Consider the following 20,738-nt stretch of genomic DNA (forward strand, 5'->3'; position numbering starts at 1 on the left):
CAAAGACTTTGTCTCTGATACCACTTTCATTGAGAGCCTGATGAAGTCTGCGATATCTGCTGTGTTGCGCCATTCATTTAAGTTTGTGTGTTGTGTGCGTGTGTGTACCCAGGCAAAGATGGGCTCTACAAGCTGTTGTCAGATTGTAATTGAGTAAGCCCAGTTCGAATGCATCTCCATCAGCGCTTCCTATCGATGTGAGCGCGCTCAGTGGATAGCGGCCTCTAATCCAACGGGCATTACTAACACGCCAGGAATGACAGAAGGACTTCCGTCTTTCTCATTTGAAACGCACGCTTCTCTTGGTCGTTTTTGATATGGAGCTTATTAAACAGAGTTTCACGGTGATGCAATCCTGCCACACGTCCGTAACTGTTGGCATACACTTATCAACAGATCAGAGTTCTTGTGAGTGCCTGGGACGGATGAAAATACTGACATTTTGGGTCATGTACAGAAATATACAACTACCGTAATTTCCGCCTTACAAGCCGTGACTTTTTTCCACACGCTCTCAACCCTGCGGTTTATGCGGTGATGTGGCACTAGCATTAGTGCGGCGCTAGCGTTAGTGCACCTGGTTAAAAGCCTCGGTACATAGAAAGAGTTTAACGCTAGCGCTGCGCTATGAACTTTCTGTGTACTGAGGCTTATAACCAGGTGCACTCTGTAGGCCGGGAATTACAGTACTTAGTTCATACTTTTCAACTTTGATATCAAAGTAAGTCATTTTCCATGTGATTATTAAAGGTGAATGCCGGAAATCTTGAATTTTGACTGGCATGCTTAAAATTAGAGTTGCTTCTTTTCCAGCAGTTAGCTGTTTGAGGAAGAATATAACATGCTGACGTAAAAGAGAGCGGCCAACCTTTGATTTGTTTCACTTTGGGAAGGAAAAAAAAAAGAGAAATGAAATTGTTTTAATATACATGGAGTGCTCAATTCTCAAAAGAAAAATCTATTTTTGTCCATCCATTCATCCACCCATCCATTTTCTACCACTTTTCCATGTCTGGTCGCGGGGGAAGTAGCTTTAGCAGGAATACCTAGACTTCCCTTTTCCCAGCCACTTCTTCCAGCTCTTCCAAAGGGATCTCGAGGTGTTCCTAAACCAGCCGAGAGACTGTGTCTCTCCAGCGTGTCCTGAGTCGTCCCCGGGGTCTCTTTCGGTGGGATATGCCCAGAACACCTCACCAGGGAGGCGTCCAGGAGGCATCTGAATCAGACTCCCCACCCACCTCATCTGGCTCCTCTCAATGCGGAGGAGCAGCGGCTCGACACTGAGGTGCTCCCGGATGACAACTCGGACACCCTGCAGAGGAAACTAATTTCAGCCGCTTGTATATGGGATCTTGTTCTTCGGTCACCCCCCACAGTTTGTGACCATAGGTGAGGGTAGGAACGTAGATCGACTGGTAAATTGAGAGCTTCGCCTTTCGACTTGAGTCCCTCTTTACCACAACGGACCGATGCAAAGTCTGCATCACTGCAGACGCTGCACCGATCTGTCTGTTAATCTCCCGCTCCATTATTCCCACACTCGGGAACAAGAACCCAAGATACTTGAACTCCTCCACTTGGGGCAGGATCTCATCCTCGACCCAGAGAGGGCACACCACCCTTTTCCGACTGAGGACCACGGTCTCAGATTTGGGGGTGTTGATTCTCATCCCAGCCGCTTCACACTCTGCTGCGAACCGCTCCAGTGAGAGTTGGAGATCACGGCTTCATGAAGCCAACAGAACCACATCATCTGCAAAGAGCAGACATGCGATAAGGCCACCAAACCATTTTTGTCTTATTTGTTAAAGTAGTTATTATACCATGATGGTAGTGTATGATAATTTGTTTAAAAAAAAAAAAAAAGAAAAGCAAGTGTCCCCGCCCCCATCATGTGCCTCTAATTTGATATACAGTGCAAGAAACCTCAATGCCTGATGAAAAACAACCAAATCAGAGCCCGACTTACAAGACGCCAATTATTTGTCACGCAGTCATAGGTACAGACATCCCTGGCATCACATTGCAGCCTCACAAAAAGTAAAGTTTCAAATCATTGTCAGTGGGGGCTCCATTTTCATGACAGTGTAAATCTGGGGTGGTGGGCGGCGCAAATGTACTTCAGGGGTGCGTTAGACCGGTGTGGGTAAAATCATTGTGACTGATCTGAGGGTGGGTGGTCTGCGCTACTCTGCGAATGTATACAGCCCACATCAGTTACCCCCAATCAAAGTGGCTCCTCTCATTCCCTTTAAATGTGCCACACTCACTATCACGTTGGAGACATGGCACCATTTTTTGCGCGTGTTAGGACAATTTATGAACACAGCGATCTGTGCGTAAAACATTATCATATACCATATATCTGTGGACCTTCTTTCCAGTCCACTCATGCGGCCTTCAAATTCACTAAAATCCAGGATTCTACCTCACAGCAGGACTTCGATGTGGTCTCAGGCTGAGTTTGTGTGCTGGGGAAAAAAAAGCACCTGCATTGTTTTTCTTCTCAAAAAGTCACAGCCAGACAAGGTGCTGTGCACTGTAAAAATTACACCTTGTTTATACGTATTTATTTCCCTTTGACAGTTTAATTATTTCTGGCCCCATCGGAGGAAATCGTATAAAAACCCGCCACGTTTTTACACATTCTAATTAGGAATGCTGGGAAATTAAAACATAGTTGTTTTGAAATCCTGTCACCCCCCCCCCCCTCCTCGGCTTCATCGTGGAATTATGTCTCAATCAGCACAGGCGGAAATAATTACTTGTGTACCTTCTAACTGCCAGCATTTACCAAATGGCAAAGCAATTTACAGCCATCATGGCCCAAGAAGCAATCATTGGGGCAACGATAAATTCACTGGCTGACGGTCTGGAGAGGAACGTTGAAAGCGGGGGTTATTGTGGAGAATTAGAGATGAGATAAAGGCCGGAGCGATCCCTTTCTGCGTGTTTTCCTCACCGTAGCTCTCTTTCGTCATTTCAACCGATGAAATGTTTCCCACCCTCGCCGCTTATAACTACATCGTACTACTTATTTTACAGTAAAATCATCATGCCAAGAAATGTGCGTTCGGTGGAAGAAGCGGTGTGACCATTAAGTGATTATTTCCACACAGCCCATTAAACCCGCTCATTGCCAGCAAACACGGACAAAAGTCCACATAAAAACACGAGCATTTCCGCACACACACATTGGCGCAAAAGTAATTACTCACACACGTCATTACACACTAAAACTGATGAAGTGGACTGTTTTTTATGTTCTGTGTGTCTTGCAAACTGCTCTTTACCCACACGCATTAGACAACTGGAATTACAAGTGAATTACATTTCACTATCTTGTACAACTCCAAGATCGTATAGTTGATGACACAAAACTGTTGAATGTCCTCCATACCATCGCTCTGCACGTCCACAATTTTGACGGCTTCACCGTGCATTCTTCACCACGTTCTGTTACAATCTTTATCTGTGGTGTAGTAACAACCAATAAGAACATTTCGTTACGTTGTGTTTTTTTTAATGACTCCATCAAAGACGTATTTGCTCACAAAGTATTGCGCAACCACAAGATTGCCATTTCACTTTGTTTCATAACATCACGTGCCAACAATCTGCGGCGTGGAGTGGAATGTTTTAAGTAAATACAGTGTTGCCTTGACTTACGAGTTTCATTGTTTTGTGACCATGTGGTAACTCAAATCATCCTTCCTATTGAAATGAATGGAAACTCCATTAATCCGTTCCAACGCCCCAAAAACACCAGCACAATGTTTCCAAATTCTTTGTCATAAGTAAAGATGTGCTTTAGAGTGTTGTATTTTCTGAAAAAGTACAATAATAACATAATTTGATAAAATGCTCGAGGTCTCAACAGTGTCCACTTTTGTTAAAGTGACTCCTCCATCCTTCAGTCTGACCACTGACATGATTTAGGCCCAAAATTGAGCTCAAGTGGGTAGATGTGTTTTGCTGGATTTATATATAAAAAAAAAAAAAAAAACTTTTCTTCTGTGTTGAGTTAATGTAGAATGAGAGATATATATGTAAGAAATGGTGGAAGGCTGAAACATAGTGTGTCCAACTGCATTACTGTCTAGGACATGAAAAAAGTTTATTGAGCCATTCTACTGAGATGAAGACATTCAAGATGAGACTGTTTACTTGCTGTTCTGCTGATGAATGTGAGCTGGACTTGGGTAGTTTTGCGAAATGAAAAATATTATTGTGGCACACAATATGGAGGCATCAGATTGACACAGTGACTGAATTAGAACGGAATATAGTGGAGTGTTGTGTTTTAATGTTTTACCCCTCTTATAACCACACCTTTTTAAACACACAGTAAATATAGTTGAATTTTTAAAAAATGCAAACTGTATAGAATGTACAGGGCCTAGTGTTGTGTTTGTTGAGGTGGGTCCTGGTGGTGAGGTGTGTGTGTGTGTGTGTGTGTGTGTGGTGTGTGTGTGTGTGTGTGTAAGTGTTTGTTGGTGAGCTGTGGCTGACAGCAGCACCTCTGTGAGTGTGCCCATTATCTCTCCTGGCATTAATAAATGCTTTAAAGTGGGTGTCTTTTCCTCCAAGGGCATTACAGTACAAGGGCATTACAGTAGGTGTACTGTTTAAAAAAAAAAAAAAGTTACAATTGCTATAAGCCACAGATTTCTTCAGTAAACAGTAGTGGAAATTTTTCAGACAGACAAATTTGCTTTCTACAAAAAAAAAATTCAATTCCATCTCACAGAGGTATGAACAGAGAACTGTTATATATGGTGATGGGACTGTGATAGGAATGCACCATTTTTTATTCTGCGGCAGAGGGATTACCCCATCCTGACTGAGATGGCTAAAAGAAACAATTAATACTTTGAAAGAAAATGAAACAGTAGTTTTCCATTTTTGCCTTTGTCAGGAGGTTTCTTCCTCATTCCTGGAGAAAGACTGAAGGATGGTTTCACATCAGCCATTTTCAGCTATTTTTTGCACAGGTCTAAACCAAGCAAAGAGACGTGTGCAGACCAAATCACCCGATTTGAGACATCCTGCAAGATGTGGTCTTGGCACAGTTCCAATCTCACTGCAAAGCTGTATGTGAAACCCTTTTGATGTCACATTGATAGTGTATAATGTACTTGTGAGCGCACTAAATTGTAACGCGAACAGCTGTGTAACTGACTCTTATCCGTGATGTAGCATATGCAAAGTCACGCAAAAACAGTGGCGACGTGTTGTTGATGTGAAAATAATGAATGCGATAAAACTATCTGTACTGGTGAATGGTAAACATTGTACACATAATGTAGCCATTTTTCATAAAGCAACTCAGGCAACTTGCAAACAGCAGTAGCACTTTGAAATGGGAATCTACTGTAGTTTGGAGTCCGCCAGTCCTCCCTCAAATATGTCCTGTCGGTTCAAAATGCTGCTGCTGGCCTCTTAAATGGTATACGGAAGAGGGAGCATAATTCCTCCTCCACTGTTTACCTGCTAATCTGCTGTTCCAATAGGTGCCAACATCTAAGCGGTTTCCATGAGTTACAGCCTCGTCTGTTGTTGGGCCTAAACTATTCAACAATGTCCCGGTATATACAGGGAGTCCTCGATCTACGACTGAGATCCGTTCCTACAGTAGCGACTTCACTCGAATTTCGACTTGAGTCAGATTCCACCATTAAAATCAGAATTTACATCAAAATACTTTGTATAAAAAAAAAAAAAAATGTGAAATATACGAGATGATGTACTTAGGATGACTGCTGAGAGGTGGATGGAGAAGAAGAAGGGGAGGCTGTGCTTAGCTATTGCGAAGGAACCTGGTCGTCAATCCTCTCCATCTCGACAAGTATCAAAGAACCTTGTTTTGTGATCATTGTATCCGACATAGGAACGGAACCCTTCACATGCTCTAAAATATGGGCTTTGTCTTTAATAATTGTCACCACGGTCGACCCACTGAAAACTTGGACACAACTTTCTTCTTTGGGGCGATAATGTCTAAAAAGGAGGGCAAAAAGTGCGAAGATACTCCCGGCTCACAAACACGGACAAGCATTGGCCGGACAAAATGGCGGACAGGGGACGGGCGTTGTGAAGTCAAAACGTCTTGGGACAAGATCGTTTTAACCCGAGGACTCCGTTATTTTCGACGAGCCTGACCAGTGCTGTCCGGACTCTGCCCTAGCTTAAGTGTATTATTTTGTTTCTGTTGTTTTTAATCTATGGTTTCTAAATTATATTTGCTATAACACCAGTTGTTCTTGAAGGGCTCTAGAAATAAAACTAGGATTGAGGAAGGATGTTTCCAGTTACCACCCATGTTCTACCTTATTTTATTTAGATGTCTAATGATCACAATTCATCTTCTTTTACCACGCAAACATGCATACGGTCTTCAAATTTGCTTTGGAAGTGCACAAGAATATTTGCTGGTGAGTTGTAGCCTGCATGTCCAGATTAATTATTGACATCAGCAAATATTAGTTGTTACACATTGTTTTGCTTTGTGTGTGCATGTGTGTGTGCTGCTTTATTCGTGCATCACCTGCATCGAGCTTTTTATTGTTTTAACGTTTAAATTATTGTGACCCAATCGGAACAAGGTTTATTGTGATGCACGTTGGAACTCTAACCAATCAAAGATAAGAGTAGTTAACACTCATCTGAACTTTTTAAAAAGTTAGTGCCATATCCTCAGAATACTTTTATTCAATCTTTACAAAAACGGAGCTCACATTTATTTACATACAATTAAATTAAATGGACTACATATAGAGAAACTACATTTGTCTTCACTTTCGTGGATTAACTCATTGGAAACCTTAAATGTCCAATGTCACCTCCATTTAAAACAAACCTGGGAAACCTTGCTGATATCTTTATTTTAGTTTAATCTTGAGTATGATGTCACTATTGTGCAATCGAATTGGAATATGCAGTACGTCTGTACATTTCCCACTTTAGCATGCACACACGCACCTTCAGTGTGTTGCAGCTGCCGGCATGTAAGTGGCCATAATCCATAGCTCCCTCTGTCGGCCAGTTGCGAATTGCAGTCCCGCTCTCCCTCTCGTCCCCCCCTACCTTACCTCGGGTTGCTTTAATTTTCTGTTATATTATAAAACAAGCCAGCATGAAGATGTAATGTTGTTTTTATGAGTGCCAGACATTTATCAATGCGTGGCCTGTGGTCAGGCACTTAAGTGAGCCGCTTCTTGAATTTCTACAATACTCTTCTGACCTGATAACACCCCGGTGAACTTTCTGTGGCCTATTGAGTGGTGTGATTGATGACACTATGACTTGCAATGTATAATTCTTCTGCACACACACACACACACACACACACGCACACACACACACACGCACACACAAATGCAACAACAGAAGAAGAGTGAAATTCTTTTAAACTGGACTCCATAATTCATAGAAGACAACAATTCCATTTCCGATTCTTATGTACAGTTTTTAATTTTGTTATAATATACATTTCAAGTCCAGTTTTTATTGGTATACATTTCTTATACGGTGTTGCACAAATCACAGAAAGCTAGAAAACACGTGTGTGTATACACACACGCACACACACACAGCATACATTCATTTCCTTGTTTTTATTGTGCTTGGCTTGTGTTTAAGCGCTCCATGCCATTTTTTTTTTCCCAGGGGGAGAGAGAAGTGGCCTAAAGGGGTCACTGTCAACATGCACACTGACTGAGAGTCGATCGATAGTCGGGGTGGGGGGAGAAGAGGTGAAGATGCGGGGAGGGCGGGGGTCACTGAGGGGATAGAGCAGCTAGGGGGGGAAAAAAAGACACAATGAGTTTAGGTTGTTTGATGTTGGGCTCAAAACAAACGATACATTTGCAATGGGGGATGATTGGAATTAGGTAAATTGGTCTAGTGCATATAACTTGACAAAACTATGGGACACGATTGGCTTTGAGTCTTAATGTTTTCATGTTAGTCGAGTTCCAGCATGTGAAAAGAGGAAAAATAACTGATTTGCTGTCATAATTTGAGTTTCTTCTTTCAAGTTGTGCACTGACTGCTTCCCATTTTAGAATCAGAGTAATTCCAACAAAGCAGCATGTTTTCCGGTTAAGATGTGATCTACCTTAAACCCGAACAGTTTAAAAAAAAAAAAAAAAAAAATCTTCACTGCTAGATTTGACATGCTTCCGTGTTTTGTGTTCCACAAAGCGTCTGTGTGTTTTTGTGTCTGTGCGCGCGCTTAACAGACAGAGGTTTTTGGTAAAGCATTTGTTTGCCCAGTTGTGACGGCAGCATTGATTCACACTCATCTTTGTCGATGCTTATAAGTCCCTGGATACATCATAACTGTGTGCGTGTGTGTGTTTTGGGTCTGACTGCGAGAACCTCCGTGAGTGCATCTGAGTGTGTTTGTTTATGGAACGTGTGTCTTTGTTGGGGTTGCAGAGTGAGAATTTTGACTCTAGATGTTGCAGATCGCTCAGCCACCATCGGTTCTCATTACTAAATTAGAGGGCGGTTATCCTCATAAGTGTCTGCATGTACATTCGAAGACTATCAGTTGTAAAAAGTCTATTAAAAAGGAATATGTGCGCTAAAAGGAAGTAGTCATCTCATCTTGCATCCAGACAGTGAGGCCAAATCAAACAAAATAAAGGCTTTAGGAGAAGAAAATTACATTTATGGGATGTCTCAGCCAGAGCCCAGACCTAAGTTCCTCTCAAAATATGCAGATTAACCTAAAGTAAGCTGTACAAAAGAGATTTATTTACTTTTGAAAGATTTGGCAACTTTTGTAAGGAAGAATTGATAAATATACTCGAGATGACCCACCCCCAAAGTACTCAAACACTGATGTCTTTAAAACACAACGTCATACCTACAAGTTATTTTGAAATGTTTTTGGAAAACAAGTTGCCTCCAATCAACCTTTGCTATTGCCATGAGCTGGATGACATTGGTATTTTTTTATTGATATGTTAAAAAAAGGATTTGGGCAGTTCCGCTATTACATCTTTATGTTGTATCACTTCGAAAGCACAAACACATGAGCAAGTTACTTTTGAAATCCTCCTAATGTGAAACATTTGACTACATATTTCCATTTTTTCAAAACAGAGAAAAATCAGACAACACACACACACACACGCAGACATTGACATCAAAGCAGAGATTGGTTTCAGGAAATGTTTTATTATCAGCGCTCCTCCAAAGCTGCTAATCGCAACCACATTCTTTCATCTCAGCCTCCCCTCTTTTTCCTCCCCTCACCATTCTCATGCTTCCTCCTTGCCTTTTCTCCAGTGGAGGGTGTCTGACAAGAAGCGATGTCTGATTTTTAGAAAAGCAAACTGGAAAAGTGGGCCGGAAAACCGAGAAGCGCGCGGTTCGCTCAATGAACCCCCGCTACCCTTAAGGTGGAAAACGTCTCCTTCTGCGAGGGACCGGTGGGATGATTCTCCCGGAGAGTTGCACTTCCAACATTTCAAAATGTCTGGAAATATGGAGTGGTGGTGCTGAGAATAGCAGGAAGGTGGGGAAAAAAAGCAGCAAAATCACGGCGGCATCATTACACAACGCAGGGCCTCAAAATGACCGCCATCCCACATTTTATTGCTGTTGTGTTTGGTTTATTAAAATCTATCATTTCAGTCAAGCTTACGCTTGTCCTGATCATTCCTTGGATGTGATTGACTCAGTCCAGCTCATCATTTAAAACAAAAGACATCAGCTTGTTTAAGATGTGTCGCCGTGTCCAGAACGCTTGGCTGATAATGAAGAGACAGAAACGGAAAAGAAAGAGCTGTCTTGCCTTAAATCTTCCTCCTCACCTGTGTCTTCCTCCTCTGTCTTTCCCCGCATCCCTCTTTGTCCGGCCCCTCCCTCTCCACCTGCTCTCCTCGCTGGGCTCCCTCAGCCTCCTCGCCTTGCCCCGTCCCTGTCTCCGCCCCTCCCCGCAGCCATTGGCCGAGGGTCCGCCAATGGCGGCCGGCGCGGCAGCCTTGAGGGACCGCATATGCAAAAGCATCGCTTAATATTCATGAGCTGCTTTTGGGGCTTTAAGTCGTTGATTAGGACAGCGGCACAGCTTTCCGTCCCGACTGCCCGCCTGGCTGGCTGACTGGCGTGTGCGCCTGTAGCCCCCCCCCCCCCCCCCCCCATACACACACACACACACCCCCTCTCACCGGCCATACACACCCTCACGCACACACTCACACGCGCACAACAGATCAGTTCAGGCAGCGCTCAGCCCGCTAAACTGTGTCGCTCCCTCCAAGTGGAAGCAAGGACCAAAAGAGATCGGAGAAAGAAGAGAAGAAGAGGAGGAGGACACATTTTGAAACTTTTGAACATCTTTTCACAAAACGTTGCTTTTTTTTTTCTTCTTTTTTTTTTCTGGAGGAGGTTGACATGACAATGACCCGCTTTCGCCGATGGATTTGGTAGGACACCCGCTCTCCGAGTGTTTTTTCATGCACTCTGAACAAGAGTAGGTAAATTTTACCTTTTGTTCTAATTGGTCCGCTCATCACGCGCTTGTCATTGTCTCCCACCGGCTGTCGGTGTGTTTAAGTGTTGCTGTGAAGGTTGTTGTGCGCGTATGTCTTCTTGCCTGTCACCTCGCACCTGAGCGGAGGACGCACACAGTCCACCTGACGCTCTCCAAGTTTGACATCATTCCCTCGAAGTGTTCCCCACCTCTGTCTGCATGCGCGTGTGCTTTAAGTGTGTGTTCATCCGAGCAGATCATGAACAAGGTAGCGAGGGAGGGCGGGGGGCGCAGAGGTCACACGCCTCACACTTTGAAACGGCAGGACGAGGGCCGTAAGAGTAGAGAAGCGGAGGATGAAAAGAGGGGAAGTGCGCTCTTGAATGCCAGAGGAGGGTGAATTGCAGGCGGCCGACTCGGCGTGTGGCCCCCGCCGCGCAAATCAGACGCAAACGCATACATTAGACGACTTCAAGCAAGTTGCTCCTCTCATTAAGCACTTTGCTGTTGTCGAATTCCTCTTACGCACTCGTAACTGGACAGCAGTGTGTGCGCGTTCATATAATGAAAAGTAGATTAAAATGCGCAGTGGAATCGATTCTGTGGTCTCCATGCAAAAGCAGTCATAATGCGTTGCTGACCGAGCTGGAGTGATGAGTGCGATGCGCGAGGTGACAGTTGTTTGCATCGACATTTGCAGGCGCTCGCAATCATCAGCACGCATTAAATTCACCGTGCCGGGAATTTAACGTATGAGGAGGGGAAAAAAGTTGCACCTTTGTTTTATATTCATGTGTGTGTCAACGTTTGTCAGTTACGCCAAAGCACTTCATCCATTTAAAAGTCTTTGCAATAGAAAGTTTGTGTAAATGTGAAAAGGGAAAAAAAATCAAATCAGAAGTTACTTACTGATGAAATTAATTTCTAATGTGTTGTGATTGAAATGATTTTTTCTTCAGAACAATGCCTGGACTTGATCTTTTTTTTTTTTTTCAAAGGCCATTTTTTACTATTCATTTTTTTCCCACATCACTTTTCAGATGTGAACGTGAACTCCTTTTTAATTGTTTCAAAACATCATTTAAGATCTCAATGTTGAATATAGGTTTAGGAATTTGAAATTTTTAGACCATTCTATGTTCTGCTGTGAAACAAAACAAAAAAAAAAAAAGTGTCTGTGTCTGCTGATCTTTCAGCTCCAAACCAGCGCAACCAGTTTGGGAATCGCACAGAGCAAAATTGAAGTTTCAGCACTTTCCGTCTTCTTTCGGCCGACGTTCAGGTGACTTGACTTGTTAAAAAAAAAAAAAAAAAAAAGTCATATTGTGACATTTTAAAGTGCGTAAAATCGCGAAAGAGGATGTTTAGCGAAGAAATAAGCTGTTTAAAATGCATGCCAAGACAATTTGAGCAAAGCTTTGCTGTCATCCGGGCCGATTCTGCTCTCCTGCTGTGCTCTCGGGCGCTGCTTTCCAACACTAATTAAAGTATTAGGAATGGTGATGATGATACTGATAAGAATAAGAACAACAATAACATCAACAACAAGTGCCGCTTAAGCTATTAACTAATTACCCCCCACACCGCCCGGCCCCCTGCCCCCCGCCATCATATACATACATTAGCATATCATTAACGTGTATTTTCTTCACTCGACTTTGTCGAATTTGCTCTTTTTCACCGGCGAGCAGGATGAAAAGCGTCGTCGCGGCGGCCGGAGTAAACGCGACCGTCGCGAGATAAAACGAGCTCCATCGCTCCGGTTTTCCTCTCAGGATTTTGGCACCAGAATTATTTGCACTTTGTTCTTCCTGTAGCATTTTCTTTATTAAAAAAATATATATGTATAAACTCTGTCAGAGTATTACTACACATGGACCGATCAAATGATGATGATGATGGTGATGGTGAGTTTCACCAAGTGTGCTTTTTGTTTTTCATCGAATGTTTGAATCTATATTTATAGATTAACTTTTTATACTGAACCTTTTTTTAAAAAATATATAAAAATCTTTATTTGAGGAATTCCACTTGAATGCTTAGCTATTTAGAATATTTAACATTTGTAATCAATTGTAAAGATTTAAAACTATTCAAGCATGCTTAAAAAAGATGGAAATGGTGTGCCTTTTCTCTTTTTCTAATGTCTTTAAATAATGTTACTTAATTCAGGAAAAAAGAAAAATACAATTGGATTGCAATGGGATTTTATTTTAGATGAATTCTTGAGTGAGGGAAAGCAAGCAGAAGAGAGCAATAGAGAATTTGACTGGTGGGAAGGAAATAGGAGGAGGGGGGGGTCGACCAAAGAGAGATTGCGTAAATTAAAATCCTTTTAATCTCCTTATAAAATCATTTACTTAATTCATCTGTGAGGGCATGTCAATATGTGCAGCGCTGATTTGTTGGCTGTGTGTGTGTGAGAGTGTGTGTGTGTGTGTGTGTGTGTGTGTGTGTGTGTGTGTGTGTGTGTGTGACCCACAGCTGGTCTGTGTGAGGTGTTCCTCCTCTTTTTTTTTTTTTTTTTTCCACTTGTCCGTTCGCCTCTCCCTCTGCCTCGATGGCATTTGTTATCTGTCAGGTTTGTCCTCATGTCCACTCACCGACACACACACACACACACACACACACACACACAGACATACGCACGAACGTACCTACACACAAGCGGTGGCCTCGCTCTCGTGTGACGGGTCCGAGCATTCCGGCAATCATTTGCTCCCCGTAAAGAGAGAGGGACTGATGCAAAGGAGTCAAACGCATGGGGAGATAGGTGGGAAGAAGGAAGAAGAAGAGGAGGAGGAGGAGGGTGGGGGTGGTTGCTTATGTCTGACACCCCCGCTTTTCGGCAAGTGGTCTGCCGGACGCACACATGGCTGCACGCATGCTCACCAATGAAAAAGTCTTACTTTGTTCGTCTGTCACGACACTGAAACGAAAGAGCGCGACAAGGCTTGATGATGCGAATTTGACTGTGTTACCCTCAATCAATCAGTGTGCGTGTGCTTGTGCGTGTGTGTGTGTCGTGGGTCAATGGCGGCCTTGATGTGTTGAAAGAGCAGAGCGAGGGGACTGTACCAGCTGTGACACACACTCACCGCAATTAGCCATGAGACCGCAGCCAAGCCTAACGTGTGTGTGTGTGTGTGTGCTTTGTGTGATTGAATGCCAAAGAGCTGATTGAAAGAACACAGAGCGAGAGAGAGCAAGAGAGTGATGTATAGCGAGGGGCAATCCCGCCCGCTCATCCACCCCACCCCACCCCCACCTCCTCCCTCGGCCCCCTTGTATCGCGCTCCCCTTCTTTCCTTTCCACATGTGCTTCAATCCGCATCCACATTCGTCCGGGCGATCCATACATCACAGTGTGCATTCATTATCATCGCTATTATCGCTATCTGTCAAGTCAGTTGCGGCCCCGCTGAGAAGGATTCCGCTTACCTTCCACGTATTTATTGCTTTTAAATGAGATTTGCACTTCATTTCTTCATTTGGCACGTTCACGTAATGCACGAGAAAAGTGTTTTTTTTTTTTCGTGATACTGGTACAATTGAAATCAGTGCAACTGAAGTACTTCCAAGTATGTCGCAATATAACAAGAAAAAGGTTATAAGGAAAGTTGCGATATGAGGTGTGTGTGTGTGTGTGTGTGGTGTGTGTGTGTGTGTGTGTGTTTGGGGGGGGTTGTGTTGCAGTCATTTTGTCATAATATCATTCTGAATGTCTGAAATAAGGTTGTAATTTTATGAAAATAAACTTGCAATATTATGTGGGTTAGAGGGACAAAATAATTAATTTGAGTTTCTAATGGTGTCAAATTTTGAACTTAACAAAGCAGGACTGGCCGTTTTATTTAGTTATTTATCTATTCATTCCAAAGCCGCATTTCCTTTTATGGACAGGAGCTCGTCTACTTCCTCTTGTCCAGCTGCCCTTAAGCAAGGCACCCATTCCCCTGCCCCCAGACTCAACTGCGGCATCTTTTCATGTCCCTGCATTGTGTAATGCACACACAACAACAACATAACGATAGAGGAGACGGACAATCGAAGTTCCCCCATGGGATTCAAATTTCCTGGGTCGCAAATACATGACTCATATGGAGGGGAAAGAACCAAAAAGAATAGTATTAATAGAACTTTATTGCCACTGTTATAGGAACAATGAATATCAGTTAACCATCTCACAATTAGCAGCGTGCATAAAGCTGGGTGGGGGAGACAAAGCGGAGGAAAGAGGGTGGAACGAAATGGATGACCATGTCACCTGCAGACTGACAGTGAAATATTCCAGCACTCGTCCTCCCATCATGCTTCATGTGGCAGATGCACGTCTCATTTTATATTCTTTTCCTGCCTGCGCAATTGTTTTCCACATTGTTTTTCTCCTTAGAGTTGAAACGCATCATCGTGGTCAGTTCGTCCGGCGCTGTTTTAAAGAAAATCTTCCGGATTAACTCGTCAAATGTTGCGTAATGTCAAATTGAATCAAATGGGGGAAAAAAGAGGAAAATTTAAAAATTCCCGACGCATCATTTTACTCACTGTAGGTTGTGTTTTTTCATCCATTTAAAGTAAAACCTGAAATCTTGAATTGACGTTAGATTCTATTTTATATGTGAATATAATTAATGCGATTCTTGCGCTTAGGAGTAGTTGAAACTCTTTTTTTTTTTTTTAATTAACTCCAGACAACTAAGAATCTACATTTATTTTCCTGTAGAAATGAGCGAGATGCTTTTGAATGTACAACAACAACAACAACAAAAAAGCCTAAAAAGCATTACAAATACACATCACAAAAGTCCAAACTTTTTTGCTCTACATAAATCATCTCCCTTTCACAAAATTAAAATTTTATGAAATCACAGCAAAATAAGGCCTTAAAAAGATATCACAGTGCATAACCACCCAAACAGAAGCGGCCAATGTTAGCACGTCGTGCCCTCGGGGGGTCGGGCGGGAGTGCTCATCGCAGGCGATCCTCAATCTTCTTCTTCACTGCGGATAATTTATCTCCGCTTCATCTCGATCTTCCTCCACCATTTACCATTTTACAACACTCACACCTTCTCGAACCCCCACCCCCACCCCCACCCCCCAACCTCCTCCCCTCCCTCCCTGTCCAGGCCCCTCCCGTGCAGAGCTGTCACCTTTCGGCACCCGTTCAGTCCCTATTAAGAACGACAGCCCATCTGCCGCCTGCCCCGCTAACAGCTCCCGTCGCTAACGCTAACATGTACGCACAAGTGCATCCGCTCGCTCGTGCGCACACACACACACACACCTACATGCACACACAGGCTACTGTATTGAGCCCCATCTGCCCTATATGTCTATACGAGAGCAACGTAGTCACACAAATTTAGATATGAATCTGTGATCGTTTGTGACTGGCATGCATAATAATTGACAAAAAGTGTAGCATGTAATTGTTATTATTATAATATTTTTGCAGCCGTGCTGCTCTCCAGCAACATTTTCAAAGGAGCGCATATGTAAAGCACTGCAGTGAAACACTTGAGAAACAGCCCTGGCTCAACACACGCTAGTAACATGGCGGACATGCTGCAGACCCCGGACAAGCGCTTTTCACTGGGTTTTTTAAATTTAGAAGAAGAAAAAATTGGCAAGCTTGCTAAAGATTTTTCAACTCATTACAATTGTTTCTCTATGACGTCCCTAAAGTAGATATTTGTGGAAGCCTTGGTGTTCGACTGTTTTGGGATTTACCCATTTGAAGTCATTCATTAAAAGAAACCTTTTCACAAGTAACCCCCAAAATATATCTGCCTTGGTGTCTGATTACGGTGCACTTCTTTGTATTCACCCCCTAAAATCCACACTCCTCTCACAGACTTTTTAATCTTGAATGGCACAATATTTTCATCACATTTATAAATAAAGAAAACACATTTTCAAGTTCACCAACATTTTTTAACTATAATTTTGTGTATGAACTCCATGATACAATACACTTCATCTGTAACTGCACATTTATCGTGTGTGTGTGTGTATGTATACGCACAACCCTGTAAAAACATGTTTTTTAAATAAAAGTAATTCAAACATACGCACGCAAAACAATGTGTTTGAATACTTGAATCTCATAATGGACCACATTGAGTATTTTCTCAAAGTAATCAATCCACAAAACTTTTGTCCCCGCAGAAGAGCATTCAAGTCTTTTATTTGATTATTTGTAATACATTCCTGACGTCCCATTTAAACTTGTCAGTTATCAGCCATCAGAAGTTATCAACCTTCACCTGATTTCACCTGATGAATTATTTTTTTCCCCCCAAACCATCCTTTAATACATGGAATTTGCAGTTCAATTTAGCAAGCGTAGCGCTGATAATATTAAAGTAACGCAAATATGTTTATTTTTCTGCTGTAAATAATTTGTTGTGCTGACGTCACACTGACTAGCGGAGTAATTAGGATGCAGTTGTGTATGTGCACTTGTGTGTGTAGTGGCATTTGTTTCCTTCAGGGGTAGGTGCCTTTTGCATTAGTAAAAATGGCAACAGTCTCATCAATCATTACATCTGCATGTCACACACACACACACCACACACACACACACATAGGCACGGTCATTCTATGCACAGATGGGCCAGTGACACATGAGCGCGTCACCGAGATTCGCAACCGCACGCAGTTTTGGTCCGAGGTTGGAGCAGGATGAGTTTGCAAGCGCAATTGAGCTTTTTATTTTTGCCTCTTTTGAACGCGATACAAATTCAAATGTTCTAAATCACCACCCAAACGTTCCGCATATTGCCATTTTCGTAGTATAACTGCTAATAATAAAATCTCTTATGTTCAAAAACATACTTTAGGGTGGATTCAATCTCTGGGATTGATGATTATACAAATCAGAAAATGAACTAATTTGCCTCTTTTGTGTCCCCTGCTGCCTCCTCGCATAGTAGAGTACAGATGGTAAAGGGATTCAAACCAGCAACACGACTGTACTGGAAGCATCTCTGTCGCGGATGCCACCAGGACACTTTCCAATGGGGGGGAAGGGGGTGGGGGGGAACTGCACTATGAAGTGTTTTGTGTCTATATAGCATTGTGACATGGCAACCAAAGCCAATAAGAGTGTGGAGCAGCAAACGATCGATTGGTCCTATTCACCAGAGTGGAACTAAAACCAACAAATTACACAACCCCACCCTCCAGCTCTCTGCACGGAGGGAGGGAGGGACGGACAGACAGAGGGAGGGACGGGGGGTTCTGGATTGGTCTGGTCCTCATCTCCTTCCACACACAGTTACAGGTCACAATATTAGTCACATCCGCACTAGCTAATAAGATTCATTCATTTGAACAATGTTTGTTATTGTTGGAGTGTTATAGAATTGCACTGCATCATCCCTTGTTTTTCATATTTTGTATATCTTATGTAGCCACATGATGTGGATGTGTGTGTGGGGGGGGGATCAAATTGGCTTTGACGTCAGCAAAATTCTCCTTTTCCTCTCTGTCAGGCCGTCTGTTATAATCAATTAAGTTTTTTAGCAAAGGAGAATTTTGATTGCATTGACTGCGCTGACCTTATCATTCCGGCGACAACCTCTCCCCTGACACTGTGCTGCCTTTGATTTCACACATCGTGCGTCACCCTCCAGGGCTTTTTGCTTTTTATTCCCTCTGTCTGATGGCCTTATTCACAGCCAGAAAAAGCCCCGAGCGGGCAGCCCGCTTGACGCAAGCACGTATCGACACATTTAGGGAGGAAAGTTGCGCGTTTGAGCGGTCATCCCGGGTCTTGCCGTGGTTTTTAATCATACGTTCAGTGTTGACCTCCTTAAAATGACATTTTTTTTAGGCAAGCATGCTTGAAACTCATGTGAATATGCGGTGTCGTCGGTCAGCAAAGTCAACCAGCAACAATCCCCATTCCACCTTTTTGTCTTTATACACAGAAATGGATGAACAAACACAATTTTTAGCAAACAATATTTTGCATCGACATTGCCGCAGCCGTTTATTAGCTTTTAAGCCAATAATTATTGTAAACGTAGATGTATGACCTTACTAAAGATGTATAGTGTAAAATATTTGATGTACTGTCTTAGTACTCAATATCTGCATCTTTTTGCTTCCATATGGCCTTTCCCCCCTCCAATTACACATGTTGATGAGCGTTTTCACTGTTGTCTTCCAGAATGAACTTATCGAAGGGCCCACTGGTGAACAGCAGCACTGACGACAGCTCCAAGTCAACGTACGGTAAATGCGGCGCTGGCGCCTGGAGGATGCACCCGAGCTACGAGCCCCTCGAGGCCAACCACATGAGAGACCCACATGCCCTCTACAACCCAAGGTAACACCCGACCGAAAGGCTTTCTTCGTTTCAACATTTCACGGAACTGTGCAAATGTATTGGGCCACAGATAACTTTTTTTGTGTGTGTTGCAATGACCTTTTCATTGCTGCCATTTTGGCATAGCTGTGTCATAAAACGTCCAGGACTGGTGTCTCAAAAGATTTTTACCACAAACTACAAATGTTCCCCTTCGAAGTAATCCCCGTGGAGTCTCACACCCTTTTCCAGCCTTCCCTGCCACGTCTTTGTGCATGGCCGGAAGGATTCTGTACCTGTGTCATCACAGCCCTACTGACAGAGTCAACATTTTCAAAACGGGTCCTCTTAACCCATTCGTGTGCAGCGTCCCATTTTTGGGACATCATGATTTTCACGCATTATATCCTTCAGTATATCAAAATATTTAAGTGTTTTAATCTGATTCTGGTTTTTGGTACGATCTCCTAAGAAAACCCAAGTACCCTGTCATGGGCAGCGTCCCATTTTTAGGACGAGATTATAAATTAGTAAAGTTATCATTTAACTTAACCATAAATGAAAAAGAAGTGTTTTTTCCTTGATTGTGGCCTGTTAGGAGACTTTTATCTCAATAAGGCAACAAAAATTGCCACCCTGCCCATGAATGGGTAAATGAACTCCCCTGAAAAAAAAAAAAGTCACACAGAGCCAAATCGGGTGATGAAGGAGGTTGCTCAAGCAACTCGTCTTTTTTGTGTGTATGGAAGTGTCAGATGCTCGCAGCGTTGTGAGCAGGCGTGTTGTCATGGTGAAGCAGCCATAAGCACACCAAACAAAGCAAAAGATACGGGATTTCTTTGGAGACGTGCTGAATCATCGACTCTGAATCAGATTTTGGTTTCGAAATACAGTATATCTTTAATGACACCAGTTGTGGAATTGTTTTTTTTTCTGACACACTTTGTAAGGAAGGAGAGAAAAAAATCCAAGCATAAATGGCATTTTGGTAACAGTCGGAATCAAGGTGCAGCTTTGGGAATTTATTTCCACAATCGGTCAGCTTGTGCCATTTTGTTGACTATCCTTACAAAACTATATATGTTATTCTCTTTGGTTTGACATTGGTGGAGGGCCACAGACTAGATTTATACGGTCATTACAGGATTTCCAAGAGAACAAACAAACCTAAATGCGGTAAAAATCCTCTCTAGGGAATATTGTGATATTATCGCGAAAAGAAAGTCTGGGCAAAACTTTATTACTCCCCAAATTTTTCTTACACATCGGGAGAAAGTGGTCTTAATTTCCAGGCTCAAGGACAGCTCATCACAAATAAACCTTAAAACAAACTTGAACAAACTCCAACTAAGTAAAAGGAAAATGTGGGTTTCCATATTTAGAACCAGAACTGTAAATACGCCACATGTTTCATGTCCAAACACGGGCGAGCACATTCCTCTTCCTCTCTCGTTGCCTCTCGTTCAGTCTTTTAATCATTCCAAGTTTGCGTGGAGAAGCCGTAGAGATGCAATTTTCTCATTGTAAGTAGGTAAGATTTGCTCCTAATTGCTCGTCCTTTGTTTTTTTGTTTTTTTCTGTTGTGGCATTTATCCATACGTGTTTCACATCATTGCAGCCTGTTATATATATTTTTATATATAAGTCTACCAAACAATCCTTTTGGCCCTAATGGCCAATAATTTATATATATTTTTTGAAAACCAATGTGTTAGTTTAGAATTAATTTACAACTTGTTGACACGCCATCGACGAGCGAGTGCATTGTCACGGTGAAACTCGCAAAGCCCTTGGGTTCTAAGTGTGTGTCAGCGCATGCGCGTGCGGGTGTTTGTGTTTGTGTGTAGACTGGAACTCTTAGGCCAATAGGATTTCAGGGTTAGTCTGGGTCAAGCCAATTAGAGGTCTGGCAAACCGTTCTCACGCAGTCTC

General features: G+C 42.7%; 1 protein-coding gene across 10 annotated transcripts in view; it reads left to right on the plus strand.

Moving 5' to 3' along the window:
• esrrga (estrogen-related receptor gamma a) overlaps positions 1 to 20,738 on the plus strand; it is a 254,158-nt gene that overhangs the window by 149,942 nt on the left and 83,478 nt on the right. For all 10 annotated transcript variants that reach the window (XM_061814389.1, XM_061814383.1, XM_061814385.1 and 7 more), the window contains one exon: positions 18,669 to 18,827. In XM_061814389.1, the coding sequence (XP_061670373.1) occupies positions 18,670 to 18,827 (158 nt within the window). In that variant the 5' untranslated portion in view covers position 18,669. The remainder of the gene's footprint in view (positions 1 to 18,668; positions 18,828 to 20,738) is intronic.

This window comes from Syngnathoides biaculeatus, chromosome 3 (assembly GCF_019802595.1).
Source record: "Syngnathoides biaculeatus isolate LvHL_M chromosome 3, ASM1980259v1, whole genome shotgun sequence".
NCBI classification, from domain to species: domain Eukaryota; kingdom Metazoa; phylum Chordata; class Actinopteri; order Syngnathiformes; family Syngnathidae; genus Syngnathoides; species Syngnathoides biaculeatus.